This window comes from Dasypus novemcinctus, chromosome 2 (genome assembly GCF_030445035.2).
Source record: "Dasypus novemcinctus isolate mDasNov1 chromosome 2, mDasNov1.1.hap2, whole genome shotgun sequence".
NCBI lineage: Eukaryota > Metazoa > Chordata > Mammalia > Cingulata > Dasypodidae > Dasypus > Dasypus novemcinctus.
Genome location: NC_080674.1, coordinates 160,284,934 through 160,305,773, shown reverse-complemented (window position 1 = coordinate 160,305,773; position 20,840 = coordinate 160,284,934). Strand labels below are relative to the sequence as shown.

Here is a 20,840-nt window from a genome sequence, read left to right as displayed (position 1 = left end):
CTTTTTGTTAAATGAAAAAGCAAGATACAAAACAATATATATAGTACGATCCCATTAAAATAAAAATATTCCTATGTACCTATGCATCTGTATACATGTTAAATATTTATCCTTGCAAATCATCCTGGAAAGACGAGACTCTTATCAGTTTGTGGGAATGGGGTGGAATGCAGGAAGGTGGGAAGGTCTATGTGTGTGTATGGGGGGAGATATGTGGGCAGATACTTCTGCATTTTACTCCTTTGTTTATGCCTATATTTCAATTTTGGAATAAACAGTCTTTCTCTTGCTCTTTTTTTTTTTTTTTAAACAACATCAGCAAAAATCACATTAAGAAGAAGAAGAAAGGGATAAGGATTTGCTTTTGGGTGCAGCATGCTCTCCACCAGACACTCCTCTTCTGGGCCCAGTGGCTCCAGAGCAACACAGCAGAGAAAACGCAAGGCACGGAGGATCTCTCCTTTATGTTACAGATACTTTAATGACTGGTCTCCAGCTCCTGGGGACATGACTTTAAATGGCTGCCCCCAAATTCAAGAGAACACATCCATGGAAAGCAATTCTAAGAGTCAGGCTGCTGGACAAGGCAGTGGCTATCCCATCCATCCCCGAAACCAGACAGACCTTTCTGGCCTCCTCAAGACAGCGAGAGAGGCAGGGGGAAGGAGATCCGTAATTCATGTACAAAGGGACCCCTACAGTGGTCAGAGGCTTTCTTTCAGGTTTCAGTTTTACTGATCCCCAACGGTAGCTTAGCAGCCTGCTTCTCAAGCAGCATACATTGCAAGAACATCTTTTCCAGTCCAGAGCAGTAGTTGCATAAGACTAACGTGATCAAGTCCATATTTATGTGTCCTGCACTGTGCTCACAGTAAACCTAGAAAGGAGCATCTATTCTTGCCTTCCTCTTACAGAGGCCGGGATGTGAAATGACTTGTCCACAGTCACACAGCTAGCAGCAGAAGAGTCAGAGCCCATCCCACCCAGACTGACTCCTGAGCCTGCATTCTTAACCCCTAAACTCTCAGGTGGGTGACCACGTTTAGGTGATTCCAGAGTGAGCAGGCATTGGTTTGGCCACCCAGTGCAGTGAAGAGCTACCCATTGGAATCAGATTCCCATTTTGTCCATCTCTGACAAGTCACTTCCCCCTTTGAACCTCTGTCTCCACAGTTGTGAAATGAGGATGACCATACCTTTCTCCCGGGGTAATACTGGGATTAGAATCTATTCAGACAAAGCACTGAGGCATTCAATGAAAGGCAGCCACCACCATCATCACTGTCATCATCACATCTGGACTGAGAGGCATTCGTTTCTCTCCTTTCCCCGATGAGCCAGAGTGGAGTCCTCCACTACTGGATGGGTCTAGGCCAAGCTCTACCCTGGGACCTGCTCAGAATGGCAGGTGGGAGGCAGTCCCTTCTTACCTGCCTCATGGCCACCTACCTAGTCCATTCGTTGAGTCTTCCTGGCTTCTCTGTTTCCCACAAAGCAACCTCACTCTCCAGCTTGAAAACTCCCCCAATTCCTTAATAAAGCCCATCCTACTCTAGCCCTCACCGACTCCCTAACACCACCCTCTCCCTTCTCCAGTACACCTTGCACCTGGGCACAATTCCTCATCTTTGCACATGCCGCTCCAGTGGCTAGGAATTCCCTCCCCGCCACTCCCTCTTCCCCTGCAAGTCTTGCACCTGTCTTCCAAGACCCCACTCAAATCCTCTGGGAACCTTCTCTGAACTCCACAACCCACCCTGGCTTTGAGACTTCCTTCTCTGCATTGCTTTGTTCCTCAGTCGTCAGTTAGCATGCTATAAGGGAGTTTAGGTGATATAATATTTTACAAATCCTTCCCCACTACCTTTCCCTCCACCAGGGCAGGGTCTGGGCTCGCTCAGCACACACTCCCAGGAGCCAGCACAGTGTCTAGCACACAGTGAGTGCTAAGTAACCGTTTACAGCATGAACAGATGGACAGCGAATGATTGCATTTCAGTAAAAGAAAAACCTTTCAATTATGCCAAGGCAGACAGGCTGCCAGTGAGCTCCGTTACTAGAGGAGAAGAAGCTGTAGTACTGGGCGGGCAGAAGAGGAGGCATGGAGTGGAGTCCATCAGTGGTTTGGACTCCTAAAGGACAAGCAGTGGACAAGTTACCCTGGAATCACTTGGGAGTACAGGTTACTAATATAGACTCTCTAACCTGGGATTTTCAGGAGTTGCAAGTCTAGGGCAGGCTAGAAATCCATATTTGAAACAAGACCCCCAGGTGATTCTGAAGCACAGACACTGCTGGGGCCACCTGATCTTGGTGACTTTTCAGGCAATTTGAAATGAGGCTTCGTGTGTGAAGGCCCTTTGTGCACTGTGAAGCCCCGTTTGCAAGTCTTGGCTCTAGGTGTTCCCCAAATCCCAAGATTGGGGAATTGATGCTTCAGGCTGGGGCTACAAATCCTCAGACTCCGGGAGGTTTTGGACCCAGCCCTGAGCCACTCTGTTGAAGTTGGGTCTGCGGCGGAGGAGTTCCAAGCCACTGGGGGGCTCCGGGATGAAGGGGGTGTCTGCTCTGGGGAAGGTCTCCCCAAAGAGGGGCCCTCCAAAGGGTACTGGGGTCCTGGGGAAAGAAGAGCAGAAGAAGAGGTGAGCTGTGTGGAAGGGGATGGTGGAACACTGACATGTGGGTCACTGAATGTGACCCCTTCCCTGCCACTCTGCCTGTTTCCCTTTCTATGCAGCAAGGTTTTGTACTACCTTGGACAGGTCTCTCCAGCTCTGCCAATTCCCAAGAATGGCCCTTATGGGCATGGCTTGTTGCTTAGGGATAGCACTGAAATTTTCAGTTATAACTGGATTGTCCTAGGCAAAACTCTATAGTCTCCCTTAAATAAGTCCTACAAGGGAGTAGAGTTGGAAGTTAGAGTTTTGCCTTCTACTTGTCATGGAGAGAGAAGGGAGGATTAGAAAAGGCATTGAGAATCAAGGAAATACAAATTTCTACAAGGGCATGCCACTTCTCACCCAGTAGAATGGCAAATGAAAGAATCTGATAATGGAGCAAAGTCAGTGCGATGGTGGGGGCAAAGTGTCACTCACCTACTGCACATCTGAGACTATATTGGGCTGAATAGTGTCCCTCCAAGATTCATGTCCACTGAAGTCTCAGAATGTGACCTTATTTGGAAATTAGGGTCTTTGCAAATGTACTTAGTTAAGATGAGGTCATACTGGATCAGGGTGTCCTTATAACTTACAAGAAGACACCGAGACACGCAGGGAAGAAGGCCATGTGACACCAGAGGTGGAGAGTTTAAGCTGCCACAAACCAAGGAGTGAGGAAGAGGCGAGGAAGGATTCTTCCCCAAAGCCTCGAGGGAGCCTGGCCCTGCTGAACCTTGATTTTGGACTTTTAAGGTCCAGGCCCACGAGAGAAAAAATTTCTGTTGTTTTAAGTCACATTGTTTGTGGTAATTTGTTCTAGCAGCCCTAGAAAACTTGGAGTAAACTGGTACTGCTTAGAGGACAATTTGGCAGGATTTTGCTTTGTTCTGTTTTGGGCAGTTTCTTTAAAAACATTTTATTATTATTATTATAGAAGTTGTAGGTTTACAGAAAAGCATGCAGAGTTTCTATATACCACAGTTATAACACTTTGCTTTAGCATGGTACATTTGCTACAATTCATGAAAGAACATTTTTATAATTCTACTGTTAACTATGGTCCAGTATTTACAGTAGGGTTCACTGTATTGTAAAGTCCTATTCTAAAAAAAATTATTCTAGTGACTTACGTACAACCTAATATTTCCCCTTTTAACGACATTCACATATACAATTCAGTGTTGTTAATTATGTTCACAGAGTTGTGCTATCATCAGTTTTGGCAGGAATTTTTAACCTGAAAATGTGTAAACCCTCCCACCCAGCAAAGCAACTCCACCTCTAGGCGAATAGCTCCGGGAAGCAGGTGCATGTATGCAAAAGGCAGGTGTGAGCACGGCTCTGGCAAAGACCTAGAAACAACCTGTTAGTCCCTCTGCAGAGGAATGGACAAAACAAATGTAGTACGTTCACAGGTCAGACTATAGCAATTTAAAAGGAATGAATTAGATCTACATGTGTCAAGTAGGGTAGATGTCAAAACCATAATGTTGAATTTTAAAAAAGCAAGTTAACAGAATGAAATGCAAAATATTAAAACACACCCATGTACACATGCTATATCCCCTTTCGGTGTATAGCTGCCCCTTCCAAAAGTTCTGAAAACATGCATAGCCACCTGGCAACAGTGTTACTTCTGGGGAGGGAAGTGGGATTGGAGGATAATGGACAAAAGTGCCTGACTCTTTTTCCTGTAACTGCCAGATCTTTTCAAAAATAGAATATACTTAGGCGCTTTTAAAACGATTTTTAGATTTTAATAAAAATAAAAAGCATTCTTATCTCCACAGCCTGGGGGCAGTGGGAAGGGGGCAGTGCTTGGGCCAGGGCCTGGGTTCCAGCCAGGAAAGCCTCCTGCGTGGACCACCCCGGCTTTGGCAGCAGGAACGGGCTGGGCAGCTTCCAACCCCAGCAGGCCTCACAGCTGGGCCCTTGACTGGGAGCGCACGGCCCTGGGTGCTGAGCCCACTAGGCCAGTACTGCTCTTCCTCCTCTCTATGCCTCAGTTGCCCCAAGAGGGGTCGGTGCTAGGGGTCCCCAAAACCCTCCTCCTGCTGGTGGCAGTGTGCCTCAGCCTGCCAGGCGGGAGGTGCGAGCCGGATGGGAGCTGGACCCGAGCTGGCCTGCTGGAAGCTGATTGCCAGGACCGAAGGCCCGCGGTGGGCTTTAAATCGCTGGGCAGACGGGGCCTCAGGGCCCCAGGAGAAAGAGGGCAGACCTGCCTGGCCCGGACCACCCGAGGGTCCGCCACGGCTCGTGGCTTGCACATGGCCTGCTGGGCCCAAGGCTTCCCGTCTGGGCCTTCCTGGTCGTTTGGCCGTGTCCCTCCTGAGCCATTTCTTCCCACGGCTGACCAGTCCAGCTCTGCAGCACTCCTACTAGCACCTGATCTCCAGGCCTAGCCAGGTCCTGGTGCCCATCTGTCTGTCTGCCGGACAGACACAGTCTCCATGTGTCATCTGAGCAGGTGCCAGAAGAGCTAGACTTGGTGTCCTCCCTGCCGAGCCTCCTCCTCACTGAATGCGGTCCCCGCGGGAGGAGCAGTTCCAGAAACAGCATCAGCCCGAGGAAGTGGGATGCGGCTGAAATGTAGCCCCCACCCCGAGGCTTTGCTCCAGTGCCGAGCTCTCTCTTGATTCCTGTGGTTTGTTTTCAGGCTACCAGGGTAGAACATTAATTTTATCCCTTTCAAATTCTCCTCTATTAGCTTTTCCAACCATGATTTCAGTCTGTGAAAAAGTAATAATAAAAAATAATAATAAGAGCTGCCATTTATTGGGAGCGTACTACTTGCCAGAAACTATGGCACCTCCTGTGAGCCTCATGGCAATCTGATGAAGGGGGGACTCTACTAGCCCCCTTGGACAGGTGGGGAAATGGGGGTTTAGCAATGGTCACTTGCCCACAGCCACACAGCCAGGCGTGGAGTCTGCATCTGAGCCCGTGTTAAGGACCACACTCTAAACCAGGACAAGCCGCTCCTCTGTGGCTCTCAGCTCTGGCCCCCAGTGTTTCACTGCCACTCCCCACTTAGGAGAAGCCCCAAAGCCACCTTCCAGGCCTCTTCTAGACCATTGATAAAAGTGAGGAAAAGCCTGCGCTGGCCTCGGACTGCTGAGATCTGGGGACCCCACCCAAGAAGGGACAGGAACATGATGCCCATTAAAGAGGTGCATCACTGCACGTGGCAGTAAGCCCAAGAACCTGGGCTCCGGAGGCACAGAAACCTAGACTTGAATCCCCGCCCCGCGCTGCTTCCTCACACTGTGATTTTGGACAAGTTGTTTGATACTCCTGAGCCTCAGTCTCTTCATCTGCAAAACAGGAAAGATTGTAGTACTTGCTGCACCCTGGATCCCTGGGGCAAGGATCCACCGTAATGTGTGGCACATTCATGCATTCATCCCGCATGCATCTATTGAGCACCTACTGTGTGCTGAGGCACTGTTCTAGCAGGAGATCAGTAAATGTGTATAAGCTGTTCAGGATTGAGCCTGGCACGTGGGAAGTGCTCGGTAGCTGCAGGCTACTGCTGCGGTTCTGACTGGCTCCCCGCGCACCCCCCTGCCCTCTTCCCCAGCCGCCCTGTCCCCCCTTACTTGTTGAAATTGCGGTACTCAGCGAGGCTGGGGGTGTGACTTCGGTGGTCGCTCTGGTAGTCCTGGTAGCTGACAAACTCCTGCCACGGGCAGCGGTAGCCCTTGGGCATGGCTGTGTGGTTGAACTTTTCAGGTGGGACGCCCTTCAGGGGCTCCGCGTAGCCTGGAGGTGGAGAAGGACGCATTGGAGGCTGGGGGGGTGGGGTGGCACCTCAGCTCCTTTCTCCCTCAGCCCCCACTCCCATGCCCACCTAGGAAAGGGGTGAGTGGGGAGATGGGACACCAAAGTTGGCCAGCAAAGGGGACCCTTCCTCATTCCAGAAAACTGGAGGACGACTGCAGGTGAGGAGCTGGGAGATCCGAGGGAGGTTTCTTGTCTTGGTTCTATTCTGACGTGCTGTGTGTCGTTGGTGGCATGACTGTACCTCTCTGGGCTTCAGTGTTCCGTTGGATATTGGGGAGGGGGATGGACTAGAGGATCTCTGAGATTTCTGCCTGCTCAGCAGTCGAAGACACCTACTCTCCCCGCCTGCTGCTCTGATCCCCTCTCGGGGGCCACTCACCCGGTGCCAGGGTGCTAGGGCTGCGGGCGCTCTCCTCCCGGGCGGCTGTAGGGCGGGCGTCCTTCGGGCCCCCTGACGCTCCAGGGAAGACTTGAAGTTCCGAGCGGTAGTTCTCTTGCGCCTCGGGGCCGTTGACAACCTGGGCACAGGGGTGCGGGCTCAGGGGCGGCGGACGGCCGCACCCCATGCGCCTCTGCCATGCCTCCCTCCACGCTTACCGTCCTCGGCTCTTCCGTTCCAGTAACCTTCCCCATGGGGCTTCGGACCACCGTCTGGGATGGGCAGAGGAGAGCAAATCACAGGGTGGCTCAGTCAGGACAAGGGCTGAGGGTACCTGCCCCCTCCAGCTGTCCCCGCCAAAAAAAAAAAGGCAAAATCCTAGCACCCACTTCCAGGGGAATTTTTGGAAGGGTGAGTGAATAGTGTACAGCACTAAACCCAGCACCTGGAACAGAAAAAATACTCCATGGATGTTAACTGTTATTGTAATATTGACCTTGGGCAAGAGAGTTAACCTCCCTGAGCCTCAGTTTCCTTCTCTATAAAATGGGGGTAATAAAATCTACCTCATAGGGCTCTAAGAGTATTTATGGGATGATACATGTAAAGCGCTTTGCTATGGCTACGTACAGCACAGAACAAAGGGAGATGTTTGCCTTCTTTGTTTACTCTGCCTAGTCACCTCCTCTCAGTTGCTTCCCTGGTTAGCTCAGAAGTCGAGCCGAGCAGGGGGTGCAACGCTCCCGACTTCATGAGGACCTCAGACTGCCTGTCGCCTTGTTTTCTTTCTCTGCCACCAGACTGTCCCATGGCCTTTTTCTTCTTTCAGTGGGAAGAAGAGAAAAAGACATTCTGTGTTTTACATCTTAGATCAAGTTCAAGTCTAACCTAAATATGGCTTGCTGCAAATTCAGCCCAGAGCACATGAATATTCTTCAGCACATTTTGTGTGAGCCAGAGCCCCTTCACCCAACAGTCATCACATCAAGTCCACTTTAAGTTTTGTATCTGGGCAAAGATGCCTTCGAGAAAGAAAACTGGGCTCATACAGCAAGGCAGAGGCTTAGTCTGATGACACTGTTAAAACCTTCCCCAGTGGAGACTGGGGGACATGCAGAGGCTAGAAGTCCTTGGCCTGGCTCCCTGGGTGACTTTAGGCTAGCCACTGGCACTCTCAACCTCAGTTTCCCCATGAGCACAGTGGAGGCCCACTCACCGCCCGCTGGCTGGCTGCGAACTCAAAGGTGAACCTCTGCACGCGGCGCTGCCTCTTCTGGAAGAGGAGGGAGCCTCGGTTGTTGCGTAGTGACAGCTCCTCCATCATCAGGTCCTGGGGCACACTCAGCTTCTTGCCCAGGTCCAGGGAAGGGACTGCCGGGAGAGGTGGAGCTACCTCTTAGAACCCAAACCCAGAAACGCTCTGGGCATGGCCCTCACGGCATCGTGCATCATGTGTGAGAATGCCTGTTTCTCTCCACACTTGCTGTCACTGGGTGTTACCATTCTTTGGAAGCTCTGCCCACTGGATGGGCAGAAATGACACCTTACAGTTTAACTTGAACATTTTTGATGCTCAGTAAGGTTGAGCACTGTTCAGAAGGTCAGTGGCCATTTGCATTTAGTCCATGAATTTCCCATGCAGTTGTTTGCCTGTAGTGGTGGGGCAGTGAGCAATGCTCAGCTTCTAGACATCTTTTAAAGGATAGCCATGGGAATGTGAGGTAAGAGAGAGAGAGGAGTCAAGGATGACTACAAAAACAACAGCTGGGGGGTGCTGGATTCCTGGCCGGGGGGCTCTGTCATGGTCCCTAGGGGAGCAGCGGCAGTCCCCCGGGTGTAAGGGTAAGGACCAGGAAGGAATGAGGGTCCAACAGTGAGCCCCTGATATTAATGACTATACTTGTGAGCCTATACACCTGAAATAAGAACAAGGCCTAGAGCAGCACTGTGCCTAAGAGTTCCCTCCTGAGAGCCTCCATGTTATTCAAATGTGGCCAGTCTCGAAGCCAAACTCAGCATGTAAATGCACTGCCTTCCCCCCAGCATGGGACATGACACCCAGGGATGAGCCTCCCTGGTGCTGAGGGATCACTACCAAGTACCAGCTGATGACGTAACTAGAAAATGACCTTGAATAAAAGTTTCAACTCAGACCAGCAGAATATCACTGTCTACATATAATAACAGGAGTTAAAAATGCTTTTTGACCTAAAATAAGGGGGAAATGGAAAGGACAAATGAGTTTATATGGCTATGAGTCTCTAAAAAAGAGTCTGGAGGTTATCAGAAGGATTGCCCTTATGCACACCTGAGCAGAGTCTCAGAGACAGATAAAGTAGATACAACCCCAAGTATTGGTTCTTCTGAGGGCTAAAGAGACCCACAGGATTTATGGTCATGGCAGATGTAGTTCAGTGCCAATTCAGGTGGCCCTTCTTTGGAGTTGGTGTTTCTGCATGATGGAGCTGGACTCAGATGTGATCTCTTTTCACAAGGCTTTCCTGTTACTTTACCAGAATTGTAGTTGGGGCTGGGGTTTAAGATATATCTAGGGGATCCGAATCTCTGGACTGACAACATGATAGCCAGGCCCTGAGCCTCAACAGACTTCAGCTCCTACACTCTGGTTTATTGCCTTACCCCACTCAGCTAATATGGAGTGGAAGAAGGTCAACCACCACACCATGGAGCCAAGAGTGCCTACAACTGAAAGCAGGATTGCATCCAGTATCCACGTGGAATCTAAGCCCCCTCTTGACATAGATGTGGAATGGACACAACCAATCCAAGGTCCACAGGATGGAGGAATACAGTAAGGATTAGAGTGGACTTACTGATATTCTATTCATGAACTATTGTGGTTAGTAATCGAGAAAACATGGAATCGGTGTGGAAAAAGTGGCCATGGTGGCTGCTGGGTGCAGGGAATGAGAGGAAGAGATGAGATGTGGAGGCATTTTCGGGACTTGGAGTTGTCCTGGGTGGTGCTGCAGGGACAATTACTGGACATCGTAGATCCTCCCATGGCCCACTGGATGGAACGTGGGAGAGTGTGGGCTATGATGTGGACCATTGACCATGAGGTGCAGCAATGCCCAGAGATGTAGTCACCAAATGCAATGGATGTGTCATGATGATGGGGGAGTGTTGCTGTGGGGGGAGTGGTGGGGTGGGGGCTGTGGGGGTGAATGGGGACCTCATATATTTTGAATGTAATATTTTTAAAAAATGAATTAAAAAAATAAAATTATTTTTAAAAAAAGAAAAAAAAAAGATCTGGTCTGAACCACTTGCTGAGATGGGAAAGCCTGGGGGAGGAGGTTTGGGGAAAGATCAGGAGTCTGATTTTAGATATGTGTTCTTTTAATTTTTTTGTTTTTTTAATTTTTAAAAAGATCTTATTTATTTTTCTCCCTTCCCCTCCTCCTGCCTTGCTGTTTTTGCTGTCTGTGTTGTCTTTTCTTCTCACTTTCTCTCCTCTAGGATTCACTGGGATTTGATCCTGAAGACCCCCGTTATGGAGAGAGGTTCCCTGTCAATTGCACCACTTCAGTTCCTGGTCTCTGCTGTAGTTCACCTTGACTCTCCCCTTGTCTCTCTTTTTTGAAGCGTCATCATCTTGCTGTGTGACTCACTTGCATGGGCACTGGCTTACAACTCAGGCACTCACATGGGCACTGGCTTGCCATGCAGACACATTTTCTCTTCTTTTTCACCAGGAGGCCCCAGGGATCGAACCTGGGTCCTCTCAGATGGTCGGTGGAAGCTCTATCACTTGAACAACATTTGCTTACCTGTTTTATTTTAAAATAGCATTTTTATTATAAAAACAAAATAGTCGTGCATTGAAGATAGTTAGAAAATACAAATAAGAATAAAGGAAAATAAAAATACCCAGAGAATACTGCCATTCACACCTTAGTGTATATCCTTTCATACCTTTTCCAAGAACTATATATTCATATATGAATTTACTTATTGAGGTGAAGCTCACATAACATACAGTTAACCATTTTAAGTTGTACAATTCATTAGCATTTAGTACATTTACAATGCTATGCAACTACCATCTCTCTAGTTTCAAAGCTTTTTCATCAGGAAGCGGATACGGCTCAAGCAATTGGGCTCCCATCTACCATGTAGGAGGTCCAGGGTTCAATACCCAGGGCCTCCTAGTGAAGGCAAGCTGGCCTGTGTGATGAGCTGGCCTACGTGGAGTGCTGGCCCCTGCAGGAGTGCTGCCTCATGCAGGAGTGCTGGCCCATGTGGAGAGCTGAAGCAGCAAGATGACACAACAAAAAAGAGACACAGAGGAGAGATAATCAGAGATGCAGCAGACCAGGGAGCTGAGGTGGTGCAAGAGAATGATCGCCTCTCTCTCACTTCAGAAGGTCCCAGGAGTGGTTCTCAGAACTGCCTAAGGGAAATACAAGCAGACACAGAAGAACACACAGCAAATGGACACAGAGAGCAGACAATGAAGGGAGGGAGGGAGGAGAAATAAAATAAAAATAAATCTTCAAATTAAAAAAAACCCTTTTTCATCACCACAAAAGAATCATGATTGTTTAACCAAAACCATAGCATACGTGCTTCTTAACTTGTTTTTTTTTAATCAATTAATCATCTCTGTCTTTACAGGTAAACAAATTTTGTTTGATCTAATACCTAGTCCATATTCAAATTCTTCTAATTGTCTCCAAAATTGGGCATATTAAGTTTGAGAAGCCCTGTTTATCTCCAAGTAGACATGCTGAGGAGGGAGTTGGATTTGAGCCTGGTATTCATAGGAGAGAATTGATATGGAGATAAAAATTGGGGCATCATAAGCCCATAAATAGTATTTTAATCTGGGAGCCTGGATGAGATCACCAAGGAAGTGAGACGACATGGAGAAGAGGTCCAGAGACCGAGCACTCCAACATTTAGACTGAGCAGATGAGGAAGGGCCAGCCTTGGAGCCTGGGCAGGAGGCCATCAGAGGACGGTAAAGTCCTGGAAACCAGATGAATGCATGTCAGGGAAGATGGCATGAGTCAAATGTCGCTGATCTGTCAAGTAAAATGATGACTGAGAACTGAACATTATATTTAGACACATGGCGCCATTGGCAATATTCACAATAGCAGTCTGTGGAGTATTTGGCTGTGGAAGTGTGATTAGAGTGGGTTCAAAAGAAAATGTACAGAGGAACAAGCTTCACCACACCATGAGCAAGCATTCTACAGGACGGCTAGCCTGGTTTCTTCAAACAACTTAATGAGGTGGAAAGGGGGAGGAAGGACTGTTTAAGATTATAGGACACTTAACAACTAAATAAAAACAATGGTTCTTGACTGGACCCTGAGGGAAAAAAAAACAACTGTAAAAAGACATTGCATAGAAATTGGAGAAAGTTGAATATGGGATTATTTGATGGTACTAAATAGCTATTGATACTTTTGTTTGGTGTGCTAGTATCTGGTCATGTAAGGAAATGTCCTTTTTATTTTTGATGCACTCTGAGGTATTTGGGGGATGAAATGACATGCTGTTTGGGATTTGCTTGGAAATGATCCAGGGATAAAAGGGGCCATGGGGTTATGTACCCTCTACTTTGGTGTTTCTTGGAACTTGTCGTCAAAGAGAGGAAGAGAGGATGGAAATGAAGGATAGACAACTCCTTGGAGGAATTGGCCTCTGAAGTAGCATAGCTGGAGGCAGCTGAGCAGTCAAGAGGATTTTGTTTTGTTTTGTTTCAGGAGGGAAAAAATAACAGCATAATATATAAGCAGATGGGAAAAACGAACAAAGCAGTAGAGAGAGGTGAGAAGTGCTCAGTTCTGCTTGAGCAGGGGGACAGGGGAGCATCCAGCGCTAAACGGGTTGGCTTCAAACAGGTGCAAGGAGAGTTCATCCAACATATTAGGAAGGAAAACGGAAAACTGCAGACAGCAAACAAGTGAACAGGTATGGCAGACAGGGGTGTGCAGAAGTGCTCTTTTGGTTACTTCATTTTTCTCAGTGAAATAAGAAACAAGGTCATTAGCTGAGAGTGAAGATGGACAAGGAGGGGTGAGGTATTGGAGGTTGGAGGAAGATGAGAAGGGTGGACAAAGTCATCTAGGAGAGCAGTATGGGAGAGCGAATGGGCAAGGGAAATGGATGTGGTTACCAGGCACAGATGAGGGCCCACCAAGGGTTCTGACTCGTTCTGTACAATGGAATACTAAGCAGTCTTAGAAAAAGGGAGGTTGAATTGGTTTCATTCTTTCAACACATATGTATGGAGCATAGAGCACCTGCTACATGCTAGCACTAGAAAGAAATCCACTGTTGGTTAAGAGGAAAAAAAAAGTAAATTTCAGAAAAATATGTATCCTAAGATTACACTTGTATATTAAAAAATAAAATAAATATGCTTGTGTGTGCATTTAAAAAGTCTACAGGAAGACACACTAAATATTAGCAGTTAGATTCCTGCTGGGTGGGTTCAAAAGAAAATGGACAGCTGCTCAGAGCTGACCCAGACCGAGGACAGTTTCATCTTGAGGAGCTACAGAAAGTCCACCCAGGATGTCTCCCCTTACTGGCCTCTCCCCTCTTGTCCCTGGGTCCCCACAGCTTGTAGGCCTCTTGGATCTCATACCGTGGGGTGAGGCGTGAGCAGGCCTGGGGAGGGGGATTCCCGCTGGGGGGCCACTATCACATTCAAGGTACAGCACAAGCACCTTCGCTGTGTTGGTTTGAGCTACTATTTGGCTAGAAAATCAATTGAAGAGGAAAAGAATGTCCCACTGGCAACTGACTTAAAAGCCAGTATAAGTTCACAGTTTCATACTTGATTGGAATGGAAAATTTTGTGTTGGAAAAGGAAAAATTGCCTTAATTTTTAAAGGCCAGAAGATCAACTTCAGGCATGTCACTGCAGGATCATATTTTCTAAATCTAATAAGCCTTTGGTGTTGGCATTATCTATCATTGTGTTGGAGATTCAAGCACAGAAGTGTGTAGAATTAACACAAGGAGTAGAATGTCTTCAGAAACATTCCAGGAGAGATGGCAGAGATTTGATCTTCTGGCAAGAGCTTGTATCCAAGCGTTTAACCAAACACTCATCAAACATGTGTTCCAAACCAAATGCTCAGAAGCTGAAATGGATTGTTTCGGGGTGTACTGCAGGGCAGAAGAATAGTTACCACAGAATCACCCACCTCCCAACAATTCCTGAAACATTTCCTTAATCGGATTATTACAGGAACAAAGTCTCTTCTTTGAAGCCTTTCTTCACAGCGCCGAGCAATGGATTCATTAGTGAAATAGGTTTAAACTGTGAAGCCTCAAAACATCACAACTAGGTTAATATTGATATTCTCAGACTTGGGAGAACTGCCTGCTTCATATTATGCTATGGTAAAATTATGTTTAGATATTAATTCATCTGATAAGCCTACAAATTAAAGCATGAAACTAATGGCAAGCCTAGGAAGTTAAATGGAATCTTCATTTCTAACATTGATCCAAATATCTATATTGGATCAACATGTTATATTTAGGTGGTATTGAAAGTGGTAGCCTACTTAATCATCTTAAGCATGCTTTTTAAATTGTGAAGTTTACATCAAAACCAATTATTTCACATGTGCACTTTTCAGGCATAACAAATTACTGTTCTAGGCAGTATAAATGGTTTCATAATGCCAGGTGGTAGAAAATCCAGAGATGTAGGATTATTGCTACATGACAATTACGTTTAAATCTGAGGGCATTTTATATAAGGTAAAAACATAGACTTGGTAAGCTTGGCAAATTCATTGTTATTGTTAGTATTTTTTCTAGAACACAGGTGATGTTTATATCCATCATAAAATTTTTATGCAGAATCTTCTGCCTCAATCTAGTCCCATCGAGGAAATTAGTCTCTCTTGTATTAATAATAAAAATAAATTAGCACTCCAAAACCTTGCTTTACCCCACCAAAGGAAGTACCTGCTAGATTTAACGCTCTAGAAGTTTTCACCATGGACTGTTTTGGTAAAATTGCCATTCCCTAATTGAGAATTTTGAGACTAATTTCAGTTATACCCATACTATGCCAAAACAAAGTCTTAAATAAGTAGGCACCCATATGATTGGCAGTGTTCAGGATTTCCCATGTAAGTCAGGGAATGTAACGCGGTTTACAGTATTACAGTGTTGTTAGCAGTCACTCAGTGCAAATGTGTAGCCTGACTCCATCCTGAATGGCCGTAACCACTTCAGATTTACTTTTGATATCATGTTATGTATATATATAAAATGAAAAGTAAACCGAAGAACCACAGTAATACCTAAAATTATACCTAACTTTTGTAAACTATGTTTATGGATAGCTTTTCAGTTTTCCCAAATAGCTGATACATTTCCATATTTTGAATACATCAGTGTTAATTTTGAGTTGGCAGAAGTAACCTAACAATTACCACTATGTTTGGTACTAAAAGAAAATGGACAGAGGAACAAATTTAACTATATTACAAGGAAGCAATGAGCAATTATGGGACATAGGGAGGAGAACTAGATTGTTTGCCTTGCTTTCTATTTCTTTAACAAGAAATTGTATTGTGTAGTTTAATATATGAAAGACTATTTGTACCTAAATACAGAATAAAAGTCCTTTTGCCTCATATTTTCAAATACTATCCTGAACTGAACTCAGTATTTTTAAAAAAGCCATCAATAAAACCAATTGCATTTCTGAAAACTCATTCTTAGGGAAAAAGTTGAACAAGCAAGCCCAAAGATGAATGTACAAGGGCCTGCATGGCAGTGGGGGTGTAATTGTGAGGATGGGGGTCAGTCTTGGCGTGGATGCTGCTCAATGCCCCTTCCCACAGGCTAAGTGTTCACAGCTGCCCCCTCCTGCAGAGACTTGCTCAGCTGAATGGAAGCAGCTGCATCCGCCTCACCTCAGAAGGGATGCATTCTGCGATGCAGTTCACAGAGCCCCCACCGGATCACACTGAACCTGGACTACAGCTGAGCCCACCTCCTCGCTCAGCAGTTTCCTCTGCCCTCTTCTGCTTCCCTCACTCCCCTTCTCTTGAAAAGATTCTCTCAACAAGTCATATGCACCAGAATCCTCTGCTTCCCCTTCAAAGGCCCAACCTAAGGCAAACCTTCATGACCACCATTAGGGGAAGGTTAAATATAATTACGATACATCCAAACAGAGGTATGCTGGGGGGAGGAGGTGGGACTAGAGACCGTACTCGGATGCCAAGAAGTCTGTGGTATGCCGCCAAGTGAAAAAAACACAGCTTCTAGTATTTAGCCTATGGGTTTATGCATTTATATAAATATGTTTATATATGAACAGAAGAACGGTTTACACAAATATGTGAACAGTGGTTATCTCCAGATGGTTCCATTGTAAGAAGCTTTCAGTTTCAAAGTCATTCCTTTCTGTCTAGTCTGAATTTTTATAACATGGATGTACTGTTTTTATAACCGTATAGCAAAGAAGTGGTCTGGAGACAGACACCTGAGGTCAAATCCCAGATCTACCACCTACCAAAATTGTGACAGCTAATTCCTCTGAGCCTCCATTTTTCCATCTGCCAAAGGGGGTGGATAATAATATCTTACTTACTTGTGAGTTGTTGTGAGACTCCAGTTACAATTAGGGAGGGCAAATGTGTGGGGAGCATGTGGCTACCGTGAGGGCTTGACCTGGGGCCGGAGCTCTCCGGCTCAGCTCGGGGCTCAGCAGAGGACTCAGCGGGGGCCCGGGCCAGCGTCATTTTGGGGAGGGCTCAGCCCGGGGCTCACCCTCGGCTCCTGGGTCTGGGGACATCAGGGAAGAGGCCCTTCCCGATGCCCCAGGAGGCTTCCCAGCCGAGGTGAGAGGTTCCATTCCACAGGCGCTCCCAGGGCTGGCCGGGAGCTCACGCTCGTTTGCCCGGGCCTGGAGCCAGCAGGGCTGAGTGGCCATAGTATGGGGCTGAGACGCTGGCGTCTGAAGAAAGTGCAGGCCTGGGCCCACCTTACCTGGTCCTGCGAGATCCTCCATGGCAGCCATCCCTGGCCCCTTCTGCTCCTTGGGAATCATCCTGCAGAGGAGAGATTCCGCGAGTGAGCCAGGCTGCCTCCATCTCCTGGTGTCCACTACCCAACCCCCCCATCCAGCCCCAGCTCCGCTCCACCCTGGTTCCGTCCCAGAGGCCCAAGCCAGGCCTGAATGAGCTGGAAGGGCCTGGGCGAGACTGCCACCCCGGATGGGTTAGTGAGGTGCTCGAGGTGCCGTGTTGCTAAGGAAGCTCCTTCTCTTGGGGGAGTGGTCTCCAGGGTCTTTTCTGGACCACGTATCCTGATCACGGGGACAGCAGATGCCGGGACATCAGGAGGGGGGAGGAAGGGGCCTCTCAGGCACTGCTTTGTCAGCTACTGACCCAGGAGGACTATAATCAGAGGCTGACAGAGGTAGGAGGTTTAAGTCAGAGGGCAAGGGAGGGGGGCTGGGGCTCCACCGGGGTCTGCAAGGCCCTCCTGTCCCCGTTCATGGCCCTGAGGCTCACGGGTGCAGGTGGTCCACAAAGCTGAGCGCACCATCGCCCCTCCTCCCCATCCCCGGGCCAAGCTGCTTCCTCCTCTCCCTCATTCCTAGCTCCGTTTGCATCTCATGGCACTTTCCAGGGATCATGGAGGAGATTTACACATAAAACGAGGTCCCGAGTCCCAGAGAACCCCTGCAGGTCCCAAACACAGGTTCCCTAACTTGCCACTAGGAGAAAGGGCAGAACCCGTGAGCTCCCTGACTGACTGCTCAACACTGAGCCCCGCCCCTGTACGCCCAGGTTTCTCTATGCTCCTTCTTTTAGAAAAACAATCTGCCTGCATCGGTACCCTCATCCCCACACCACGGACCTGGGTCAGTGGGTGCTGAGCAGGATGACCTAGAGTCTAATCACTGCCCCTGATTTGCTCTGCAACTGAGCAAGGTGCTCTCCCACTCTGTGCCTCAGTTCCCCTTCTGGGGCTGAGCTAGATCATGCAGATCCCTGGACGGGCTTCAGGGCAGACACATACCCCCCTAAAGCTGTGTGCAAACACGGGTGAAGATCATGCGGTGGCTGAACTGCTCTGACTGTGGCCATTTAGGATTCCACAGCCCACCGATCTCCTTTCTTGATCAGTGCAGACACTGGGCAGGGCCCCACATTTTACAGTCAGGCAAGCTACTTTTATTTACTTCCTAAGGATCCTGAAGTCCTGAGTGGAGCCATTACCTACCCCCACCTTTAACCTGAGGCACCCCCTCCCCACTTAACTAGTGCAACTTAGAACTTAGCCTTTCTCTCCTCAACCCAGGACCCAGGCTTCCACGTCCCTACTCCCCACATCCTCTGCAGGGCCTTCTGTTTGGGGGAGAAGGTGCTCTGAGAGTTGGCTCGTGTCCTCTCTCCTCTCCCCACAGCTCCCCAATGTCCCCTAGAACCCTGGTACCTGCAAGGATGGGACCACAGAGGTTAGGAGAGAGTGCCAGCTGCTCAAGGTCAACACTTCTGTCTGGAAGCTGAGAGTGGTCGGTGTTTGTGTCGGCAGTCAGTGGTCAGCGGTCAGCGAGTAGCGCGTGTCCTGCACTCAGCTCTGGCTGCAGCTGACAAGGATCCTCCCAGCCCTGCCGTGGGTCACAGCCTTATTTCAGGCTGCAACAGGAGCCGGGGCCAGATGCTAAGAGCTCTAGGCCCTGGGGAAGACAGGTGCCCCGGCAGCAGGCCCTTGCAGATAGAAAGGCTTGTGTGCCTGTGTACACACACACACACGGATACACACACACTGATATACATACACCAGTCAGTTGCCGGTCACTTCAGTTTGTTAACTCTTGGATTCTTAGTGCCTAGAATGGTGCCTGGTAGAAATTCAATTCAATAAATATTTGTTGAATGGATGGATGGATGGATGGATGGATGGATGGATGGATAGAGGAATTGTCCCCCAATATCTTTGCTTGACTTATTCTTTCCTTCCTTTCTCCCTCCCTCCCTCTACCTTCTCACATTCTTAGGGCCTGTCTTTATAGACCAAAAATAAATAAGGCAGGCCTCTGTTCTCAAGTAGCTCAGTCAAGCCAGAGTCATACCACTAAACAAGCTTTTGCGGTGCATCATGGGAAATGCTCTGGGAAAGTCCAGGGGAGGGTGTCACCAACTTAGCCCAGGACTTGGGGAAGTCTTCCCAAAGGAGGAGACATTTGAGTTGGGCCCTGAAGCATGAGTGGGAGCTCATTGGATGAAGGAGACGCAAGGGCAGTGCAGGCAAGGACAAGGGACAAATGAAGTGGACAGTAGACTTGGAGCTAGGGTGGGTGTGGAGCGGTGGTGAGACAGGAGGCCAGATGGGAGGGTAGGGGCCAGATCACAGCAGGCTTTTCAAAAGGAAACGTGCTTTAGAAAGGGCAATGAAGGAAGCAGACTTGGCTCAGTGGTTAGGGCATCTGTCTACCACATGGGAGGTCCACGGTTCAAACCCCGGGCCTCCTCGACCCTTGTGGAGCTGTCCCACGCGCAGTGCTGATGTGCACAAGGAGTGCCGTGCCATGCAGGGGTGTCCCCACACAGGGGAGCCCCACGTGCAAGGAGTGTGCCCCATAAGGAGAGCCGCCCAGCATGAAAGAAAGTGCAGCCTGCCCAGGAATGGTGCCGCACACACGGAGAGCTGACACAACAAGATGACGCAACAAAAAGAAACACAGATTCCCGTGCCGCTGATAAGGATAGAAGCGGACAAAGAAGAACATGCAGCAAATAGAACAGACAACTGAGGCAGGGGGAAGAAGGGTAGAGAAAGAGAGAAAGCTTTAAAAAAAAAAAAAAAAGGGCAATGAGGAACTATTGAAGAGCTTAAGAGAGTGGGATGGAGTAGACAGACTGGCATTTTCCAAAGATATACCTGGCTGCTGTGTGGGAAATGGATTGGAGAGGGCAAGTCTAGAGACAATGAGACTAGAAGGGAGGATTTCACTGTAGCCAGGTGAGAGATGACTGGCCAGGTGGCTGGACAAGGGCAGTGTCAAAGGAGATGGAGAGGAGAAGACTGGAGGGGTACTGGAGAATCACCAGGTGTTGGTGAGAGAGTGGATGGGATGTGAGAGGTGAGGGAATGTCAAGGACACCTCCCGGGTTTTTGGCTTGGATGACTAAGGGGGAAGGAACAGTATGGGAGAGGGGATGGAGATACAGATTCAGTTTGGGGTGACTTGATCTGAGAAGCCTGGGCCTACGTGAGATGACCAGTGGGCAGTGGAATACTGTGCTCAGGAGTTCCAGCTAGAGCACACACGCCACAGCTCCTGGGGAAGGGTGGGATCGGCAAGGGCACCCTGGCCCGGGTGGGGCACCTGTATCTGTATCTGTGTGTGGATACAGACTGCCCAAGGGTGGACCTTTGACACCTTCTCAGGACGGAAGCCTGGGTTCTGCTGTGGGCTGCCCCTCAGGTTCCTCCATCCAAGGATGTTCCCAGGGCAGGCCTGGTCGCACCTGGGAGTGGGACCCCAATTCCTCTCTCTGTGTAAATGATTCTGTCAGGAGAGAAGGAATCCTGATGGTTGGGTTCTGACCTCATGAGGGTTGTCTAAGCGCTCACGATTTCCTGCTGGCCTGGAGCCCTGCCCTACAGAAGGAGCCCCAGAGCACAGGGCACAGCCTCTGCTCGGCCCCAGCCCCTCCAGTGCCCTGAGGCCAGGCCTGGGAAGTACCACCCCGGAAACATCACCTAGGGCAACTCTCTCATTACACGGATAAGGAAGCTGTGGGCTGGACAAGTAGGCTGGCCCAGGGACAACTGGCTAGTTGATGACAGGATAAGGACTTAAACCCAGGGACTTCCTTTTGGTCCCAAGTTTCTCCATTGTTCCCATCTCTCCTCATGGGCTGCTCCTTTCCAAGCTCCTATCTCATGTCTCAAAAACATTCCCACCCACCCAGAGCCTCACAGATTGCTCTATGGTTGGGGAAAGGAAAGGGCTTCTGACACAGCTGAAAATGATATGAGGC

At 48.5% G+C, this 20,840-nt stretch overlaps 1 protein-coding gene and 1 pseudogene across 1 annotated transcript; one reads left to right on the top strand and one right to left on the bottom strand.

Moving 5' to 3' along the window:
* Positions 1 to 341: 341 nt before the first annotated feature.
* MYOZ3 (myozenin 3) lies at positions 342 to 20,768 on the bottom strand. Its single transcript, XM_058281013.2, has 7 exons — positions 18,286 to 20,768; positions 16,831 to 16,892; positions 8,039 to 8,193; positions 7,041 to 7,094; positions 6,823 to 6,961; positions 6,260 to 6,422; positions 342 to 2,616 (listed from the first exon to the last, which is right to left on the bottom strand). The coding sequence occupies exons 2-7, from the start codon at positions 16,889 to 16,891 to the stop codon at positions 2,448 to 2,450; spliced, it is 741 nt and encodes a 246-aa protein (XP_058136996.1). The 5' UTR covers position 16,892; positions 18,286 to 20,768; the 3' UTR covers positions 342 to 2,447.
* LOC139439862 (cyclin-G1 pseudogene) lies at positions 12,863 to 14,045 on the top strand (annotated as a pseudogene).
* Positions 20,769 to 20,840: the final 72 nt, after the last annotated feature.

Bases quoted from the DNA above. Each gene is read 5' to 3' on its own strand.
- MYOZ3 (XM_058281013.2), bottom strand. From the start codon at position 16,891: ATGATTCCCAAGGAGCAGAAGGGGCCAGGGATGGCTGCCATGGAGGAT. The intron at 7,095-8,038 runs GTGAGTGGGCCT...TGCCCATCCCAG, and splicing joins TCGCAGCCAGCCAGCGGGCG to ACGGTGGTCCGAAGCCCCAT. The intron at 6,962-7,040 runs GTAAGCGTGGAG...CCCTGTGCCCAG, and splicing joins GAACGGAAGAGCCGAGGACG to GTTGTCAACGGCCCCGAGGC.